This window comes from Elaeis guineensis, chromosome 12 (assembly GCF_000442705.2).
Source record: "Elaeis guineensis isolate ETL-2024a chromosome 12, EG11, whole genome shotgun sequence".
NCBI classification, from domain to species: Eukaryota; Viridiplantae; Streptophyta; class Magnoliopsida; order Arecales; family Arecaceae; genus Elaeis; species Elaeis guineensis.
This window is the reverse complement of record NC_026004.2, coordinates 3,760,386-3,781,394: the sequence shown is the minus strand read 5'-3', so window position 1 is coordinate 3,781,394 and position 21,009 is coordinate 3,760,386. Positions and strand designations below refer to the sequence as shown.

The 21,009-nt window shown below is 36.3% G+C and overlaps 1 protein-coding gene across 4 annotated transcripts; it reads left to right on the top strand.

The window, feature by feature from the left end:
• The first annotated feature begins 844 nt into the window (after nucleotides 1–844).
• Nucleotides 845–20,643, top strand: LOC105055568 (dolichol kinase EVAN). 4 transcript variants are annotated; one of them, XR_002165750.3, is made up of 15 exons: nucleotides 845–1,231; nucleotides 1,789–1,901; nucleotides 3,280–3,486; nucleotides 3,623–3,727; nucleotides 6,102–6,172; nucleotides 6,284–6,361; nucleotides 6,437–6,666; nucleotides 7,949–8,138; nucleotides 8,219–8,284; nucleotides 10,418–10,506; nucleotides 10,600–10,714; nucleotides 11,897–11,948; nucleotides 12,061–12,161; nucleotides 12,265–12,591; nucleotides 12,709–12,843. XR_002165750.3 is itself a non-coding variant. In XM_073246711.1 (15 exons), the coding sequence occupies exons 1-14, from the start codon at nucleotides 903–905 to the stop codon at nucleotides 12,820–12,822; spliced, it is 1,860 nt and encodes a 619-aa protein (XP_073102812.1). In that variant the 5' UTR covers nucleotides 847–902; the 3' UTR covers nucleotides 12,823–12,862; nucleotides 20,397–20,643. The 4 variants fall into 4 exon arrangements, 3 of the variants coding, with proteins under 3 accessions (XP_073102812.1, XP_019709439.2, XP_073102813.1); XM_073246711.1 differs by lacking the exon at nucleotides 12,265–12,591 and adding an exon at nucleotides 20,397–20,643 and having other exon boundaries at nucleotides 847–1,231; nucleotides 12,709–12,862; XM_073246712.1 differs by lacking the exons at nucleotides 3,280–3,486; nucleotides 12,265–12,591 and having other exon boundaries at nucleotides 848–1,231; nucleotides 12,709–12,954.
• The last annotated feature ends 366 nt before the right edge of the window (nucleotides 20,644–21,009 follow it).

Below are 21,009 nucleotides of genomic sequence, written 5' to 3'. Positions count from 1 at the left end.
TATATAGAGGAAGCTTGTATAGGTCTTAAGAAAAATTTGTTAGGCCATTAGGGATCTGTTATAACAGATAACCCATTGTATGGAGATAACAAAGCGTTTGCTTATATGATGATGAACTGAAATATAATTGAGAGGCAATTAATGCTGAGCTGGATGATAGTTGTCGGATAACCATCTATATTTCTGATGACACGTCGGTAATAGATCGATGTAGAATAGTTGACATTGATAACCATCTGAACTAGATATCATACCTTTAGTATTAATAATTATGCCAGTTGATAATCGAAATAAGATATTGTAGATCGGCCATAGATCGAAATGAGCATCTCGCCAGCAGCTCTGGATTAAACCAACTAATAGATAATATTGAAGAAGTAAATTGATAATAAGCTGATGTAATCTGAAAGTTCATTTGACTCATATGGTAATCCGCTGCCATATATCGACACGGTGATGAGATCGAATAGTAGGCACGAACAAGCCATGTTCCGATCCCAACTCGGACGCCAAAACTTTCCTTGAGGCCACTTATCTACGAGGCCCAAACGGTCTACCAAACCCTTCCCACCATGATGTGCCGCTTCCCGAGGGCGAGCCCAATGAGAGACCAGCCCTCGTGTATGGCGCCAGCATTCTCCTGCCACATCAGGTTCAGCCGCGTTGGTTGACAGTTGGGCCTAGCAGCAATATTTTTTCTTCTATAAGTGCAGGCAGCGTAAACGGGAGTTTATTTTAGTATGCACGGACGGTCCGATCCCGGTGCTCGTCACGAACCACCCCGGTTCGCCGTCAGCGGTTCATAAAAGCCGGCTCCATATGTGTTGGGGAACGTTCTGCGGTAAACATAAGCATATTCCTTCTGCAACGCTAAGACCATCGTCAAAGTTCGTATACAGCGGATGACTCATCCGTGTAACTGCGTTCGCGTGTCTCGGTCGCTAACGGCGGCAGGCGTGTCCACCCCGAGAGCCACCGTTTCGTTTCTCGATTTTTTTTTTTTTTTTTTCAATCATCTTGTTTCCTTTCATGTTCCTGGCGCCATGACCGGAGCGGCCGAGCTCTGCAATGGCGAGAGAGCTGTCGTCTTCCTCTTCGTCTCCGGCGTCCTCTACTCCTCCCCCCTCTCCCTCTCCTACGAGGCCGCTGCCCTCTGCCTCCTCGCCGTCGCTGGCCTCGTCATCGAGATCTCCGCCGAGAGCTCCACCGCCCTTGACCGCTTCAAGACCAGGTACGCTTCTCTTCCCAATCCCCGCAATTATTTAAACAAATTCTCCCAAGAATTCATACCAAAATCAAGAAACCTTTTCCTCCACAAGGATGCTCTTCCAAGGAACAAGTCTTGGATCGGTTGGCACAGATTCTTAGGCAAATTTCTCCCCCAGGATTTCTTTTCGGTTCGATCTTTTTTTCCTCAATAGAGATACTTTGGTTGGTACATTGATGTTGTCATAAGCAATTTCCTTAAATCTCGTCCCAACAACCTCATCCTTTTCCCGTTCCTTTTCTTCTCCGTTGAATTCTAGCGATTCTTTAGGGTTAGTTGTATTTCTTAATTTCCGCACGCAATGGCTTATTTATTTTGTTCTAATTTTGGAGCTACTTTCTTAATTTATTTTCCTGTAAACTATGGTAGATAAATTTCGTATATTTTGGCAAGACGACAGATTTTGGGGCGCAGTATCTTTTTCCTTTTAAAATTTATGACATCTTGGAGCAATGCGTTACTGGAGCGAATTCAAAACTCTGCTCTGGAATGATCTTGTGATTTTTTCCCCCTATTTTAAGGCCTGGCGCTTCATCTGGGATACAACTTGGAGCTGTCACACTTCCTACCGTCATGCTATCACGGTTGATACAACTCTCGAGGGCACTATTGAGGCAAGATGTTGGGCCTGAAGGTAAGAATGCCTGATCTTGATTTGGTAATTCATGGTAGTTTCTTGACTCGCATTACTATTGCCAGATCATTTGGATTTCCGTTTCTAATTCTGGACCCAACGACATTGTTGCAACTTAGGCCACCTCCCTGTAGAGCTGTAGATTTTGCGGGGGCTTATCTTTCATAACATTGTATTATACTATTGTGATGTGCTCATGTCTTTGTTGAATTGATTAATATCTGAACATCAAACAACTCTGCTTCGTTAATCTAGAAAAATAAATCATATCAAAAAATATAATAAGATTTTAACTTTGTTCACTTGATTCAGGTAGCCCTTGATTTTGTTTATGATGAAAGCTGGTTTTGGATTTATATTGAAGTTCTCAACTTATACAGTAGATTTGCAAGAAATAAGCCCAATGTAAAACATGTCCTGTCCCTCAACTTAATTGAAAATAAAATATGATACATCTTTGTAAAACCATCACAGAGAGAATTGGAAATGCAAGCAGCAATTCTAGAAATGCGCTGCTCCACACACATTGAGATATTCCTTTAGGGCGTTGAATTTCCTTTTAAACATGCAACTATTCTTTTCCAGCCATACAAGCCAATGAAAAAGCTTACAGATAATGTCTGCAAGAGCCAATGGTTCTTTAAAATATTGAGCAGAAAAATTCCAAAACTTCGATATTTTCAAGGGCATAGCACCACAACTGTCGCAAAATCCTGAATCCTCTTTTCCTCTAGATTGGTTTTGCAACTGGATGATTTATACCTGTCTCAACATAGAAGCTCTACTGAAGCTGTTTAATAAGTGCATTAAATCTCCATTTCCAATGTAGTTAGTCTCTGTCATTATGTCAAGTGTCTCTATTGCTAAATCAGAGAGTTGTTCCAAGGTCCATTGGAGGACAGCTAGAGAAGCCTGGACAGGCTTGTCTATGTTTGCACATTGCTGGGTCTTGATATACATATATACATACCCGCACATATATACATGCATACATGTATATGTCATGTATGTAGTTGAAAATGATAATTTGTAATCTTCATTTGTAGGTTATATTATGAGGCTAGAAAAGTGACTAGCTCCATATTTTTCTATAGTCTATTTTGAAGCCGTAATAACTTTCTAGTGTCCTAGATTGATTGCAATCTTGCACTTTTTTGGCCACCATGTCATCTGAACATGAAGGCTGTCTGATCTAGGGAATGCACCTTTTTTTCTGAGAAAGAATTAAATTGTTTATTATAGTGGAATGTTTTGTTTCTATCTCTACTTCGTTTATATTTCATCTTAGTTTTATTATGGAAATTATATTATTGGTCGCTTCAAATAATTTATCTTATTATTCTTATTTAAGTCTAAAAATCTCTCTTTGCATGGGCAGAGCTTGCATATATGAGCATGCAATATTGGACTGTGTCCATTAGCTGCTTTGGTGTGCTAATCTTCATCTGTTTATTACTGAGGCGTTCTCCCAACGGTGCAAGTTTTTTTCATTTGGGGAGTTCTCAAGCTTCAAAATATAGCTTACTCCACACAGTTCTGTATGCACTTACGTGCTATCTGTCTTTTGCAACAAAATCAGATGGTGGTCAGTTCCATAGATTCCTTTAGGACTTGCTCTGCTATAATATGTAGTATTAGTGATGTGTTATTGGCTTGACAGTCTAATGTTGGAACAATCTATCTCATGATATGAAGCTGATCCAATTTTTGATCTTTTACAGGCTGGTTTGTCACAAAGAATTTGTTGTGGTTGCTCTGCCATGGACTGGTTACTGTGTTTCTTATCCAGTATATTCTCCGAACGTTTCCATCCTGTGCTTCTATAGGTTTGTATCTGAAACCTACTTTGTGTTATGTGTTTTATAACTTAAGCAGATTTGGGTTGGTCCTCTGACATAATATACATTTGAAATTGCATGGCTACTTTTTCTTTTAAACTAAAATTTTAATAAACAAAATATGTAGATGCTCTTGTTATAGATTCAAGAGAGCCATTGTGCTTTCTATGCTAAGTTCGCAACATCCTTATTGTACTGATTGCTTGAACTAATCATAGCTATCAGATGCTTAAGTCACACGAACGTGCTCAGGTTTCTTGGGGTCTAGGCGCGATGCAACACACAAGCAAGGAGCAAAAATATCAATGTACGTATAAGTTATAATGAATACATGAGTTTGAATGTATTTAACAATAAATCATCAATATGTAAACACAAATATGAATGAAAGAAGCATTATACAAAAATTAAGATAACTTCTAATACAAGATATGTCAATCTGACAAAAAAGATTTAGAATCACGAGGAGAAGAAAGAAGAAAAGAATGGAAACTTACCGGTCCCTTTCTTTCTTTCTCCCCATGCTGTTTTCCCATTTCCTTGTCAATACATCAGCAGATGGGATGGACTGCTAAATGTTAATTGGGAAACCACATCTTTTATGATTTGATAAGCATGCCTTAGCATCTGCCTGGCTGCTTGTGCCTAGGCAAAAAGCACCTGCCTGTAATGCCTTTCCAGTGCCCAGTTAAAGAGGCCTCACCTTGGTAGAAGCGAGGTGCTGGGATCCCGCTTTGCCAGCACCTTGCACCCAGGCATACCTTCCAAAATAATGCCACTAACAAAGAGTAGCTTTATCATTTTACTTATGTATATGTGTGCATATTTGTTGTATATTGATTAACTATACTCATCTCAATAAAGCCTTTTCCTGACTATTTAGAGTGCTTTTTATATTTTCTCAACTACAATCCTAAGAGCTATGTGGCTTACGGCATTCTGAAGTTAGTTGAATTAGATGAAATCTCCATCATATATTGTCATGCCACCTCATAGTGCCCAATACGCATCATACTGTACTATATTGGGTGGGAACCGGTATGAAACTCAAATTTGGGCCAGTATAGGTCCCACACGGCCTGTACCGCCTTGTATCAAGGTGTGTACTGACCCAGACCGAGGTGTACTAAGATAAAAAGTGAAAAAAATGGTTGAAGGGTTGTTTTTGGTATGGGATGCATACCATTCTGTACCTAATCAGTAAGATACCGATATGGTACTTGATACTAAGATTGCGGACCTTGCTTTCCATAGTGCTGAGAATGGTTGGAATGTATACACATGTGGGTGCATCCATGTGTAATAATATGCTAATGAACTTGATTGGAATATATCATTAAAGAATTGAGCTTCACATCTTATTAATGCATGTTGAAAGATGTTAATGTTATTAAGATAATTATAGAGGATCCAAGTCCCTCTTTTTGTTGTGCTCACATAAGGATATTGAATTATTGTAGAATGACCTAAGAATACTGTATTTCCTTCTCATGTTATGCTTGCTTGCCTTCAAATGGCACAACTGACAATACTCTTCAACTTTTATATGATTTTCTTCCCCTTTTAGACAGATAAGAGACCAAAATTTGAGCTACCAAAAACTCCATCTTGGAACAGGGGCACAAGTTAAATGTGTCTATCCCACTCTTGTTAACAGATTTAGTGATAATATCCCCAGCCAAGATATGACTTTTTTGCCTCACTTTTTTCAATAAAACAAATTATTTCTAGCTTCTTGAGAAAAGGACCATTCAGGGCCTTGTAATTATTGTTGATATCATCAAATTCCATCTTCATCTAATTTTTGTTTCCTCAACTGGAGGATACAAATCCACACTCCATGATCTCTTCCATGCCTGGGAGAAGTTCCTTTGAGGAACAGAGCATGGTGAAGATTGATGCATGCTTATGCATGGAAGGCTGGAGTTAGATATGAAAGCATTGAAGAAACTTATATGATGTTCTCATATAAGATAAGATAAAGGAACAACTGAGATATACGATTGCATGTTACTCAAAAAACTTCCTTCAAGGATTTAGTCTTTGGCAGGAATAAGAATCACTCCATGTTCTGTTATAGACAATGTTGTGTTCATTTCCTTTCCTTGTAAATTTCTGCCAATAATGCATCAAAGATTTACCGTGTTCTTTTTGAACAATGCTGGTTCAGTATAGTTTTTGTTTTTCAGTTCAGCACACCATCATTATAACATTCTTATTTGAGAAACATAATTCAGACTTCTTGCTGTGGATCATGGTGTTATTGCTGGCTGAAAACATCCATACCCAGTTTTTCTGAGTTGATAGGAGGAACTTCCTTTTTTATTTTTTTTCCTAAGTTTAACCTTTTGTTTTATATCAGGAGAAGCACTTCTGGTGTCAAGTGGTCTGGTTCTTTATTTTGGTGATGTATTGAGACATACTCTTTCAAAGGTTGACAGTTTGCTCCTTCAGTTGACTGTTGGTTTTTCCCTTCTCATGTTTTGAGAAATTTGTGAAAAAAGAATTAACAAACTAACTCATTTTTTATTTATAATTTAACAGATCAATTTTTTCTTCATATCATCAAAATTAAATTTCAAAGAATATGGAAGTCAAAGTGAAATAGCCACAGTTATCCAGGCAAGGTCCTCTAGAACATTTGACTGAGTTGTATCAGTTCTTTAACTGAATGGAAGGATTTTATCTTCCTTGCAGGGACTTTTGCTTGGTCTTCTCCTGTTGCCAGTATTTTACCAAAGTCTTCTTCAAATTTGGGTTTACTTTGCAAATTCAAGTAAGCCTGAAGAGCAAGCTGCTGAAGGTTGGAAATATAGAAGGATTGGAAGTTCTGTTGTATTTTATGCTTCTTTGTTAGTTATATCGACTATTTTAGCTCCAGCATGGATGTACCACGTTCAGGATTTCCATGTTCATCCTCTGTTATGGTAAGCATCCCTGACATTTGATTTGTGGTACAATATTGAGTGAAAACTTTAAATCTTGTTCTCTAGTTGAAAGCACATTGAGTAAATAAAATATGCTGTCTGTAATGGCTTTTCCATTTCAACTGAAGGAAGAATATTTGTACTGGATCATATGTATTAATGGTTCACATGCACTTGTTATGCCATTTCTTTACAGTTCAAGTCATGCTTAAAACTGTGGCTTTTCTGCTGGAATTCAGTTATACAAATATGAAGTCATAGATTTAGATTTTTCTGTTGTGGTAATATTTTAAAATTTTGCATAAATAACTAATATTCATGTGTGAAACTTCTCATGAGAGCAAGAGAAATATTGTCTATGTCATAGGGCTAGAGGGCTTGTGATAGAGCCACAGAAATTGTACTCTTTAAGCAATTAAACATTTAAACTTTTGATAGAAGTTAGTGGTGTTATGCAAAGTGTATGGCTTTATAAACACAGGTTGGGATTGTGATCTCTTGTTAGTATATCACTTTTCTGCCAGTCATATGGAATGTTCAGTGATTAACATCCTCTTATGTTAGATATAGTGTTATTAATAGAACATGACTAGAATATTATATTCTTAAAATTGATGTCATCCATGAAATGAAACTTCTAAATGGTAAAGCATATAAATTGTCCTAACCTTTAGTAACCTGCATAAAGAGTTGGGTTACTTTGTCTGATCTATATAAACATTTTTCCTGAATACATGGGAGCTGCAGGTGATGTTAGTTCAAAGAAACAATTCTATTTTGGATAGAATAAAAAAAGTTAATTAAAATTAAGCTTGGCTTTTCTTACTTTAGGTGATCAATTGATGCACTTTTCTTATTGCTTTCCAAGATGTGGACCTTATTATAAAATAAGTAGTGGAGAGCAGATCAATTGCAGCATGCAGATAAACATCAAATATATAATTGATTTCTAGTTGATACCTGTCTTTCTTAGTACTGCTAGTTTCTGACCAGGCCTCACTACCTGTATGCCGATTTGCACCTCTTGTTTTTTGCATTCTTCAGGCTTTTGCTGATCTATGGTGAGCTAACATATCTGAGATACCAGTAAGGTAATTTATTTTTATAGGTATCACTGAATATAATTTATGTTCTTCATAATAACTTCATTCTTTAATTGGTTGGATGGATAAATGCTTGATTTTTACTTTAACTTTAAGACTCATAATGCAATAAATTAATAAATCTTACTTATTCTATCCAAATGATTGGGATGTTTATTATATCATGCGACTTTTGGCAGGGTATTTATTTTTGTGTTCACTGACCCACTGAAACGGTTGGCATTATGTATATACTGGATATGTGTGATATGTGCATCTGTTTTGCGGTTCTACAATATATCAAAGCACAGCAAGATTGAGAGGATTCTTCTGCGAAAGTACTACCACCTAGTGGCAGTTCTAATGTTTTTGCCTGCTCTTCTGTTTCAGGTGACATGCTAAATCTCTTAACTGATGCCTAAAGTAATCCAAAGGTTCCTCTTAATGGTTAATGTATGCATCCTTTGCAGCCATCTTTTCTGGACCTAGCATTCGGTGCTGCTTTGGCAGTTTTCTTAATATTGGAAATGATTCGAGTAAGTTTACAGTGAGATACCAATTACTTTTTGAAATATTAAATATGCTAATTTTTTTCCATAATTAGATGTTGAAATATGATCAAAAAGTCTAGCAACATGTCTATCCCTGTTCCTAAGTGTATAAACTTGATATTTGGCTTCTTTGCTGCTGATGTCTTATTCTATTTGATGATATATGTCCCATTACCTGTTCAAATTCTGTCAAAAAGGATTTTCAGATTTATAGTCTTCCTTGTGTTTTAATAGAGTATCGAACTGAATATGGTTTACAAGTATGGAGTACTGAAGTATTCGCATTAGTGTTCTGTCTACCAGTTATCTTGATAGATCTAGCACGAATACTTGTTTTGTAAAATCAGCTGCTTTGGATTTTTTTTCCTAATTTTGTCCAACTATAGAGACTAGTAAATTAGTAAGGTAAAAAAAAAAAAATGTAGAAACTCCAACCTGTATAAAAACTGAAAAATATAAACACATGATTTAAGATGTCAATAACCAAAAAACAGAAGTGCAAAACTAATCCACTGGACCAGTCTTGTCATTTATGACTCATATGTTTTTTCTTAAAATTGAACCGAATGAAATTTTGATTGAGTCCTGCCTGCCATCATGGTCCAGCCTGCAAAAACCTAAAGTAATATTATCTTATTATTGTTTTTATGGTTGAATCATATCCATTCCTAAGAATGAAATTAATACATTTATGTTAGATCAAGTTACCGATGCTTACAATCATATCCATTCCTACGAATGAAATTAATACATTTATGTTAGATCAAGTTACCGATGCTTAGCTTCTACTCTTCTCACTGCACATCCTTCCATTTATAGTCTACACCAAATAGACACATTTTAGTATTTTGAGGATAATGATGGTGTATTCCTTGTTTGACACCATATGGATATTTTTGAGTTAAACCAGTATATTTTTCATGGATGCAAATGTGAGTCTATCAGATATACATCATCTTCTAATGATGAATTATTGACAAACTGATACATTATTTTTCTTTGCCTCCTAAGTTAACCCCAGACTCAGGTTGTTTATCATATTGTTCTTTAAGGGCTTTTTATAGTACCAAAGTACAATATTAATGTCTGTAGCTACTGAAGATCAAACTGAGAATTTTAGTTGGGAAACCTAAATGCAGACTGAAATCTTATTTATTTTGCATGTATAGAACTTTTAATTCTCTATAAAGGATTGCAAGAAGTCCTAACATGCATGTATTGCACATCAAGAAATGTAAACTTATGTTGGGCATTTACAGCATCATTATCCTGCCATATAGTAGGTATGATGGAAAAATGATGCACTCAACCGGAAAGGATGTTAATGGTTATGATTATCCTTGGTGGTGAACGTGGTTTTGCAGCACTTGTTGAACTAACTCATATTCATGTCATAATGACAAAGTCGGGGTACATGCTATCTTTATTGGTGAGTCTGCTGTCAAGTTGGAAAACCAGGTCTTGAACATTTGAATGCACTTAAGTAGAAAAACCTCATGTTGAATCAAGAACATTCCCAACAGGTCACATCATTGGAGGTTTCTGACAAAATGGCCAATGATTTTGGGAAGCTTAGGTGTCGACATTCAGAAGGACAAAAATTCTTTTGCTTAACTTTGTTGTGTTAATCCCTCATTTATTAGCCCAGCATATATTCACTGCTCAAAGGAAACATCTTAATTTTTTTTGCAATTGTGCTTTAGATTGGAAAGATCTTTTTGAAAATGGTATAGGATCGCTCGTCTAAGGCGGTTGAGTCCAAAGTGATTGTTATAAAAAAGATTTGGTAATTGATTAGAAGAGCCCCATGGGGTGGTAAGCTCATGCAAGACACCATGTTGATAAAAGCCTAAAGAGTTTTCTCATCGCAATGAGCGGTTATGAATTCATTGGAAAAAAATTTGTGATAAGGTCATGTGCTGCAGCAAGATATTTAAAAGTCAATCTAGATAGTGAGCTTCCTTAGACTGTATTTGCTCTCTAAGTTTGGCAGTGTTAACATGTGTATGTCTGTAAACACAGATCTTAGTAAGCTTGTGTTTTTGCGTGCATTGCATTATTATTAACTGAACCCAAAATTTGTTCATAAGCCTCATAAATCATAAATTGTACGGGCAGGTATGGAAAATATGGCCTCTGGGGCACATTGTACATCAGTTCATGAACGCATTTACTGATCATCGTGACTCTGAGATTCTTATCATCAGGCATGAATTTTGCTAGCAGTTAATCAAGTTGTTTCTTTGCATTTTTGGTCACTTATTGATGTTCCTTTATTTATTTTTTTGGTTTTGTTTTAGTCATTTTTCTCTCTTATTGGGATGTGCTCTTCCAAAATGGATGTCTTCTGGGTTCAATGACCGACCGCTTGCTCCTTTTGCTGGGATTTTGAGCTTAGGAATTGGTGACACCATGGTCAGTGTTATGCTCACCTTTCATTTTGTAGTTATTTCTATAATTATCTCTGTCTTTCATTCCTCTGAGTTTGATGTTACCATCTGATAAAATGGGATGTTGCACAGTTTATGGAACAACAAAGTATGACAATGATGTTTCACAGTTTATGGAACAACAAAGTATGACAATGATGTTTTGCTATTAGTTACTTTCTCTTTTAATTATGCCTTTTTGTTTATGTTTTAGATTGAACTGCTTTACAAATATGTCATCTTGAACCTTACCAAAATCTAGAACTGTTTGTAGCTGATCTGGCATTTTATTGCTCCAGATAATGATGCATGAGAAACCATACTATTGTAATATGCATTATACTGTTAAGAGGGTAAAAAATCTACTATAATAAATTCCATTTTTATTCTTGGTGTTTGCTAAGCAGATGGTGACATAGGACAACTCAGGCTGCTGCATATTCTTTAACTAATATTTCTGCTTTAGGATTTTGTCCAACCCTGTTTAGATGTGATAAAACATGCTTCATATTGTTGATGTCATAACTTGGAAAGGAAAATTATGGGCGTCTTGATGAATATCAAATCTATTCAATTTGACCTGATAGATGACGATGCTCAAAGAAGAAAAAAAAATCTAATTTTCCTTTATCTTATTTTCCATCTCTTTCATTATTTTCTCCCTAGGATTAGCAAGTAATAATCCCCAAATTGTGTTGTTTATTAAAATAGTAAATGGTAGAACTTCCAATCTTCCCAGTGGTGATTTGACCTGTTGATAGAAAATTGTAGAGAAAAGAATTGAAAAAGAACTTCTCTTTCATTTTTTCCTGATCATCTTGTAACTTCTGAAGAACTATGCTAGAAAGAAAATGATGCACATATTAGGATATGGTTTTGAGACTATTTACTTCAATGTTACATCATCTTGCTTTATCTTCACAGAGGCTTGAGAACCTAGCAAACTGCAGTTATGATCCACTTACACATGACACGTTAAAGCAAAAGACAGATCATTTTCTGTTAGAGTCATTAGACAGAATATAGATGTGACTTTGACTTTGCAAAAGACTGGTGCTCTTGGATGTTTTTGTGTGTGTCGACATGTATGTACAAAGTACTGCTGTGGCCTTTCTGTCGTGCAGACTGCTTTGTGACCATACTCGTAGTAGTGACTTGTTTCCCGCAGGCATCAATGGTTGGCCACAAGTATGGTGTTCTCAGGTGGAGCAAAACTGGGAGTGAGTTTAACTTTCCCACCCTGTTCATTTTTTGGCTACGTTGGCTCATTATAGTTTGGTTTAAGCCTGTGCTGGCTTCAGGCCACTAACATATGCATTTTCCCATTGTTAGAGAAAACTATTGAAGGTACTGCAGCTGGCATAATGTCAGTCTTAGCAGCTTGTTCATTACTCCTTCCTCTCTTAGCATCCACTGGTTTTATACTGTCCCAGGTTTGATCTCTTTCCTCAATCCATGAAACTCTAAAGCTGAAAAATTACCATGTTGCCTGATGTATCCCTTCTCCCATGTAAAAAGACTGTAGTTGTACTGCAGTGTCATAAAAGAATGCAACTCCAGGGTTTTCCTATATGGACCTGCAGATATTTATTATAACAGTACTACCAGTCACCTATCCATTTACCACCTAGTTTCTGGTCCGGTGTTGGCACTCGGGAACTGGTATGGTGCAGGGGGGGTAGCTGGTGGCAGTAGGCTCTGAGTACTGCTCGGCCACTCACCGATTCCAGATAGGACCAGTGAATTGAGAGGTTATATGGTGGGTGATCTCCATTTATTTTTCTCATTAAATTAATATGAGAAATGACATTGCCTAAGGGCTGATAAACAGATAGCTCAGTGTTGGAATTAAGTCAATCATAGGTAAAAGACATACACTGAACCAGTTTTACTTATTCTGTTTCGGCGTTGCTTTTTTTTTTCCTTGATCCATGAATGTTTATTACTTAATGCTGAAGCTTGTCTTATTTATTGGTGCAGCACTGGTTATCTTTGCTTCTGGCAGTCACTGTGACTGGTTTATTAGAGGCCTACACGGCACAGCTTGACAATGCTTTCATTCCACTTGTATTCTATAGCCTCCTTTGCCTATGAATATGAAGAATACAGTCGAAGTCGCTGCGTATACTGCCATTGTCACGCCCCGAACCCAACACCCGGGTCGGATACGTGATGGCCGCACACTCCTTAGAGCAAACCCTAAAGAATATGCAAGGCCAAAATAAATCATTACAATCTTATCAACCATAATATTTAATTTCAACAGTAATTCATAAAACTTGCATAATAACAATTAACATTCCTTCAATTCTCTGATCAGATACTATGACACTCTATTTATCCTTCTGCTCACCCGTAAATTCAAGCCATAGCCAATCTAAGTCATCCTGCAACTCTGAGAAGAAAAAGAAAGATGAAGGGGTGTGAGCTTTACAGCCCAGTAAGAATTCCCATATCACAATGATATAGTAATATAGTCTGAAAATAAGGATAAGCAATAAAATATAAAATCTCATGTTCAATGTCCAGAATAATGCAAACATTCATAAATTTTCTGTTTTGTCAAAATAGATGCATCATCATATGTTAACAGGTAAAACACTTTTGTTCAACAATTGTTTCATGCCTTATCTTTCATTTCTCTTTTCATAATCACATGACTTTTAACATTTTCTTTCTGGCTCTGGACTATCCAAGTCTATACCTCAGTCATCATCCGGATCGAATCCACTTTAAAAAGTCTTTCAAGACTGTCCCAGGATGAGCTCCTGGCCGGCTGTCCCACGTACCAAAGCCCGTGAGAGGCTGTCCCAGGCATAAGCTCCTGGCGGGCTGTCCCAGGCATGAGCTCCTGGCCGGCTGATCCACCTGTAAGCCAGTGGGGGCTGTCCCAGGCATAAGCTCCTGGCGGGCTGTCCCAGGCATAAGCTCCTGGCCGGCTGTTCCACATGACAAGGCTAGTCCATACCATATATCTCTTTCTTTTCATTTAATCATTATGTGTTGATTTCATCAATCAATTCTGTCTTGCATTATGATCAATTCAGATATGTCATATCCATATAATCATGCCATCAATCTCTGATACATATATATTGACATAACATACTCATGCTCAAAATCAAATAACAGTATCTCAGATATAATAAATTCATCGATCTCAAATCCGATAATGCAAAACCAACGATGCAAGACCAATAGTAAAATAGCATATATAATAGTGATCATGTACAGGGATTCTTACCTTTACCGATGACTGATCCAAACACAGAAATCAATGTTCTTCTTTGATTTATGAATTTCTCTAACAAGATATTCCACTCGATATCATATGCAGACAATCATCTCTTCATAACCCTGATCAATATAAAAATCACATATAGAAAAAATTATCGATAATCGATCCTAATAACACAGATCGAGGATCTCTCTTAGGATTAACCAAAATTAGGACTTGTCTATGTATCTGGATCCTCCACTGATCCATAAGACTTCTAGAGAGAGAAAATTCATGAAGAGAGAGAAAATTCTAGAGAGAGAAAGTAGAGAGAGAAAGTGGAGAGAGAATCTTTGTATCTTTCCGATGAGGCAATCATGGTCGAGACCATCAGAGGTCCTATCAGGGTGACTCAATATGAATCAAGTGTTACAATTTTGAATAGAATCGGACTGGGATCAGATCTACCGCACGAATTTCGGAGCAGTCTCAAATCATCTTATTTTCATCCTCAAGTTTATTCTAGGGTTCATGATGCAATCAGAGAGGAAGAAAAGATCCTGGAGAGACAAAATCCGTAAAGAGAGAGAAAAGTCTAGAGAGAGAAAATATAGAGAGAGAAGATAGAGAGGAGAGAGAAAAGAGAGAGAAAGAAGAGAGAAAGGAGAGAGAGGAAAATTCTCTCCTTCTTCTTCTTTTTTATTTTATTTTATTTTCTTTTATTTTTATTTTTTTTTTCTCTTTCTCTTTTTCCTTTTTTTTTCTTTTCTTTTTCTTTTTCCTTTTTCTTTTCTTTTTCTTTTTCCTTTTTCTTTTCTTTTTCTTTTCTTCTTCTTCTTCCTTTCTTCTTTTCTTCCCGCGGCCTCCCTTGGCTGAAACAGGGGAAGACCGTGAGGTCCTCCCCCCCCCGCTTGGTGGCTCGGGCTCCGGCGGCTTGGTCGGAGATCCGACAACAGGTGGAGGCGGCGGTGGGCAATGGACGGCCGGCGGCAAGGTTCGACCGACAAAAATCAAAGAAAGATTCAGAAAACAGGGGATTCTTTCGCTACTGATTTTCGGCAAAGACGGTGGCCGGCGGCGAGGCTTTGGGCCAGGGGAGAAAGGGAAGAGGGAGAGGAAGAAGGGGAGGGGCTTACCTTGCTCCGGCGGTTGAGAAAAGCTCCGGCGAACCCCTTTTTTTTCCCATCAAGAACCCGCGGATCCTCTTGGAAGAATCCCTCAAATTTCTAAAAAAATCTTTCCAAAACTAATTGTAGAGACATAAGGGAGGGAAAGAGGATTTTATAGAGGTGATTTCCTACCCCTAATCGGACTCTATCGATCCGATTTTGCCGGAGATGGGAAGGAAGAAGACTCCGGCTAGGAGTCTTCCTCCTCTGTTTTTTATTTATTTATTTTTTTTTAAATCTGGGTTGTTACATTCTCCCCTCCTTAAAATAATTTCGTCCTCGAAATTAGATTATGTCGTTTGAGATATCTTTTTCAAAGTATACATTCTTCATGTCATTCTCAAGCTTACGATAATATCATATATATTATTTATTTCTCATGATCTTGTTATAACAAAAATTATTTGAAATCTCAAACTCATCCCTTCTTATTGATTTCTCAACTTTTTGAAGAACTATAACATTTTGGACTTGTATTAATATACTACCATTATTTGTCTAATACATTTCACTCGAAATTCATAATTATCTCAGACTACCCTTGATAGAAAGTAAATAAAGAAAGGTCAAACATTTGACACTCTTCACGATTATCGATTTCTTTCTTCTCTTGACCTTTCAATAAATTTTATATGTAGACTCTCATCTTAAGAGAAATCTCAATCTTCTATATTGGTTCAAGTAACAATATTAAATTTTTTTAAAAAAAAAAAAAAAAAAAAATATGAGATCTATGTCAGGACATTCTAAGTTTGAACTAATATCAGAACTATCAAGCTGTTAATAAACTTGAGATATCTAAAATTCCTTAGCCTTATCTATAATGAAGCAACCTACTAACAAAAATTATCCGACTATGATCAAATTAAAAATTATTCTTTATTAACAACTAATGTATTCCATAATATCTTCAGAATCAAAGAATTAATATTTCTAATCAATTTAACCCATCATGCTTTTGCTGCGCACTCTGATATTAATTTATCAAACTATATAAGTCTATCAAAGATAAAAATATCTTTATATGTTAGATCAATCCAGAATAGATCCAACCTTCAAATTTCATATAAGACTTAGGGCAAAATTTTAAGTTTCTTTATCTTTACTACCTTTGAGTATAGCATATAAAAATTAAAATTTGATCCACTTTCTATGTTTGAAATCATTGCATAAGTTTCATCACTCTTCAAAAATCCAACATGTCTAGAATTAATTGGAGTTAATCTTAAATTTACCTTACAATCATTTAGATAATTTCTAAATCAATCTTTCTTTTTAAAAGAATTAATTCTAACTTGACAAATTAGAAGAACTCAAGCCAACATCTTTATAAATAGAATTAACTTGATTATTTCTTATAGAACTCTCTTCATCACAACCCTTAATATTAATCGATAAATCCATACAAAATCTTGTCCCTTGTATAAGTAATTCAAAATTTAACACTAGCAAAATGTCTTAGTTCAATTTAAAAAATATCTAAACTTTGACTTGAATAATTAATACACTTCACCATCTTCAACAATCACCAAGAAAATAAAAAAAAAATCTAATCCAAAGATAATAATATGAATTATTAAAGATTTCATCATAACCTGTATATCATACTCTGATAAAATAAATTTTCTTCTTTACTTTAACAACAATATCAAAATACTTTTGATCTACTTAGAAAAATAAACTTTTGACTTGAAATTCAATGCAACTTGAAAGATCAAGGAATCATATTCAGAATATGATATTTTGAGTAACCAAAAATTTTACCAAGATGTGTATCTCATATTCTCATAATAAAATTCAAGTATATTTTTCATTTAAAATTGAGTTTCATATATGATCCTCTTATAGGTTCAGTATTCAAAAAAATATTTCTCTCTCATATGATGAAATTTCTTCTTAAACCATACCCTAATTAGCTTTCTTTTGATAAATCTAAAATTCATAATGCATCAGATAATTATCATCGAAATTAAAAAAATATCATGATCTTCAATCATATAAGTTTAACATTCCAAAATCATCTAGTATACTCAACATAACTTATCAATACCTCCCACTTCATTCCAAGGTCAACTCTTCTTATACTCAGGCCACCCTACTAATTGAAATCCAAGATATAACTCGTCAATTTTATTATAGATAACATATGCCACTTATACATAAATTTTATCTTAATATCTATTGATTCAAAATCTAAATATTGAATCTTCTCTTTTATATCTATCATGTTCCTTACGATCATAACCTAAGTTCAGATATCACTAAAATTACAATTCTGAATAATTATAACCTTAAACTCAAATACCACTTAAATCATATTTTCTAGTGATCATAACCTAAACTCTAATATCATTTTATCATACCTTTAATGATCAAAATCTTAAACTCTGATATTATCAATCATACTTTAGTGATTATAATCCCAAAGTTTTGATATCACTTATATGACAATCCCTAGTGACCTTAAACTTGGCTCTAGTACTATTCTGTCATATCCTAATCACTTATATCATTGTCTCCAAATGAACGTAACCTAAGCTCTAAACTCAGATGCCACTCTGTCACATCCTACTGATCTTACATAAAGTTTTAATATCTCTTCATAATCTCTAGTGATCTTAAACCTAAGTTTTGATATTATTCTATCACATCCAAATCATTTATATTGTAATCTCCAATGATCATAACCTAAGCTCTGATATTACTCTGTAATATTCTAATCACTCATATCATAATCCCTAACGATCATATCCTATGCTCTGATACCATTCTGTCACGCCCCGAACCCAACACCCGGGTCGGATACGTGATGGCCGCACACTCCTTAGAGCAAGCCCTAAAGAATATGCAAGGCCAAAATAAATCATTACAATCTTATCAACCATAATATTTAATTTCAACAGTAATTCATAAAACTTGCATAATAACAATTAACATTCCTTCAATTCTCTGATCAGATACTATGACACTCTATTTATCCTTCTGCTCACCCGTAAATCCAAGCCATAGCCAATCTAAGTCATCCTGCAACTCTGAGAAGAAAAAGAAAGATGAAGGGGTGTGAGCTTTACAGCCCAGTAAGAATTCCCATATCACAATGATATAGTAATATAGTCTGAAAATAAGGATAAGCAATAAAATATAAAATCTCATGTTCAATGTCCAGAATAATGCAAACATTCATAAATTTTCTGTTTTATCAAAATAGATGCATCATCATATGTTAACAGGTAAAACACTTTTGTTCAACAATTGTTTCATGCCTTATCTTTCATTTCTCTTTTCATAATCACATGACTTTTAACATTTTCTTTCTGGCTCTGGACTATCCAAGTCTATACCTCAGTCATCATCCGGATCGAATCCACTTTAAAAAGTCTTTCAAGACTGTCCCAGGATGAGCTCCTGGCCGGCTGTCCCACGTACCAAAGCCCGTGAGAGGCTGTCCCAGGCATAAGCTCCTGGCGGGCTGTCCCAGGCATGAGCTCCTGGCCGGCTGATCCACCTGTAAGCCAGTGGGGGCTGTCCCAGGCATAAGCTCCTGGCGGGCTGTCCCAGGCATAAGCTCCTGGCCGGCTGTTCCACATGACAAGGCTAGTCCATACCATATATCTCTTTCTTTTCATTTAATCATTATGTGTTGATTTCATCAATCAATTCTGTCTTGCATTATGATCAATTCAGATATGTCATATCCATATAATCATGCCATCAATCTCTGATACATATATATTGACATAACATACTCATGCTCAAAATCAAATAACAGTATCTCAGATATAATAAATTCATCGATCTCAAATCCGATAATGCAAAACCAACGATGCAAGACCAATAGTAAAATAGCATATATAATAGTGATCATGTACAGGGATTCTTACCTTTACCGATGACTGATCCAAACACAGAAATCAATGTTCTTCTTTGATTTATGAATTTCTCTAACAAGATATTCCACTCGATATCATATGCAGACAATCATCTCTTCATAACCCTGATCAATATAAAAATCACATATAGAAAAAATTATCGATAATCGATCCTAATAACACAGATCGAGGATCTCTCTTAGGATTAACCAAAATTAGGACTTGTCTATGTATCTGGATCCTCCACTGATCCATAAGACTTCTAGAGAGAGAAAATTCATGAAGAGAGAGAAAATTCTAGAGAGAGAAAGTAGAGAGAGAAAGTGGAGAGAGAATCTTTGTATCTTTCCGATGAGGCAATCATGGTCGAGACCATCAGAGGTCCTATCAGGGTGACTCAATATGAATCAAGTGTTACAATTTTGAATAGAATCGGACTGGGATCAGATCTACCGCACGAATTTCGGAGCAGTCTCAAATCATCTTATTTTCATCCTCAAGTTTATTCTAGGGTTCATGATGCAATCAGAGAGGAAGAAAAGATCCTGGAGAGACAAAATCCGTAAAGAGAGAGAAAAGTCTAGAGAGAGAAAATATAGAGAGAGAAGATAGAGAGAGGAGAGAGAAAAGAGAGAGAAAGAAGAGAGAAAGGAGAGAGAGGAAAATTCTCTCCTTCTTCTTCTTTTTTATTTTATTTTATTTTCTTTTATTTTTATTTTTTTTTTCTCTTTCTCTTTTTCCTTTTTTTTTCTTTTCTTTTTCTTTTTCCTTTTTCTTTTCTTTTTCTTTTTCCTTTTTCTTTTCTTTTTCTTTTCTTCTTCTTCTTCCTTTCTTCTTTTCTTCCCGCGGCCTCCCTTGGCTGAAACAGGGGAAGACCGTGAGGTCCTCCCCCCCCCCGCTTGGTGGCTCGGGCTCCGGCGGCTTGGCCGGAGATCCGACAACAGGTGGAGGCGGCGGTGGGCAATGGACGGCCGGCGGCAAGGTTCGACCGACAAAAATCAAAGAAAGATTCAGAAAACAGGGGATTCTTTCGCTACTGATTTTCGGCAAAGACGGTGGCCGGCGGCGAGGCTTTGGGCCAGGGGAGAAAGGGAAGAGGGAGAGGAAGAAGGGGAGGGGCTTACCTTGCTCCGGCGGTTGAGAAAAGCTCCGACGAACCCCTTTTTTTTCCCATCAAGAACCCGCGGATCCTCTTGGAAGAATCCCTCAAATTTCTAAAAAAATCTTTCCAAAACTAATTGTAGAGACATAAGGGAGGGAAAGAGGATTTTATAGAGGTGATTTCCTACCCCTAATCGGACTCTATCGATCCGATTTTGCCGGAGATGGGAAGGAAGAAGACTCCGGCTAGGAGTCTTCCTCCTCTGTTTTTTATTTATTTATTTTTTTTTAAATCTGGGTTGTTACAGCCATCTTATGGCTGCCTTTTTGTTTACAATTTGAAAGCCTTGTGCGTTTCTCGAGCACTACTGTACATAGAAGAAGCCTGCGGGCACTCGAAAAGCAACAGGATAGTTTACATCAGTCAGGTGTATCGTTACGTTTTTCTCATGGTTATTTATTCATTCATTTCAAATGATCACAGTTTCTTGTATCCATAAATTTTCACGTTTTTCCGATGTACGCAAAATTCCGCCCAATTAAGCATTTAAGGCACCACCATATCACAGAATGACCTCCTTTTTTTTTTTCTTGGTTCTTGTTGAATTCCTATCACTTGTTCAACTGTGTTAGAATGATGTATGCAAAAAATTGGACAAATCATGACATATAGACCTGAGATATTCATGAAGAAGATGCTTTTTCTAAAAGAATCTGCAAACAGAGCTGGTTGCTTGGCGGGTTGACCGGTGTTTTGTTCGCAATGGGAGCAAGATGGGTCATGAAATTGATGGCACTGCTTGAGATGATTTCTTCATCTCCAATACACGACAGGACCTTTAGCTTTTATATCTTGTTTCTTTAATTTGGTGCTGCTTGCTCTTCAGCCGCAGCCACACCCAATATTTGGTATCAGGTAGTTGGC

Coding starts and splice junctions, on each gene's coding strand:
- LOC105055568 (XM_073246711.1), top strand. CDS start 903: ATGACTCATCCGTGTAACTGCGTTCGCGTGTCTCGGTCGCTAACGGCG. Junction 1,902..3,279: donor GCAAGATGTTGGGCCTGAAG/GTAAGAATGCCT, acceptor TTGCATGGGCAG/AGCTTGCATATATGAGCATG. Junction 10,715..11,896: donor TAGGAATTGGTGACACCATG/GTCAGTGTTATG, acceptor TGTTTCCCGCAG/GCATCAATGGTTGGCCACAA.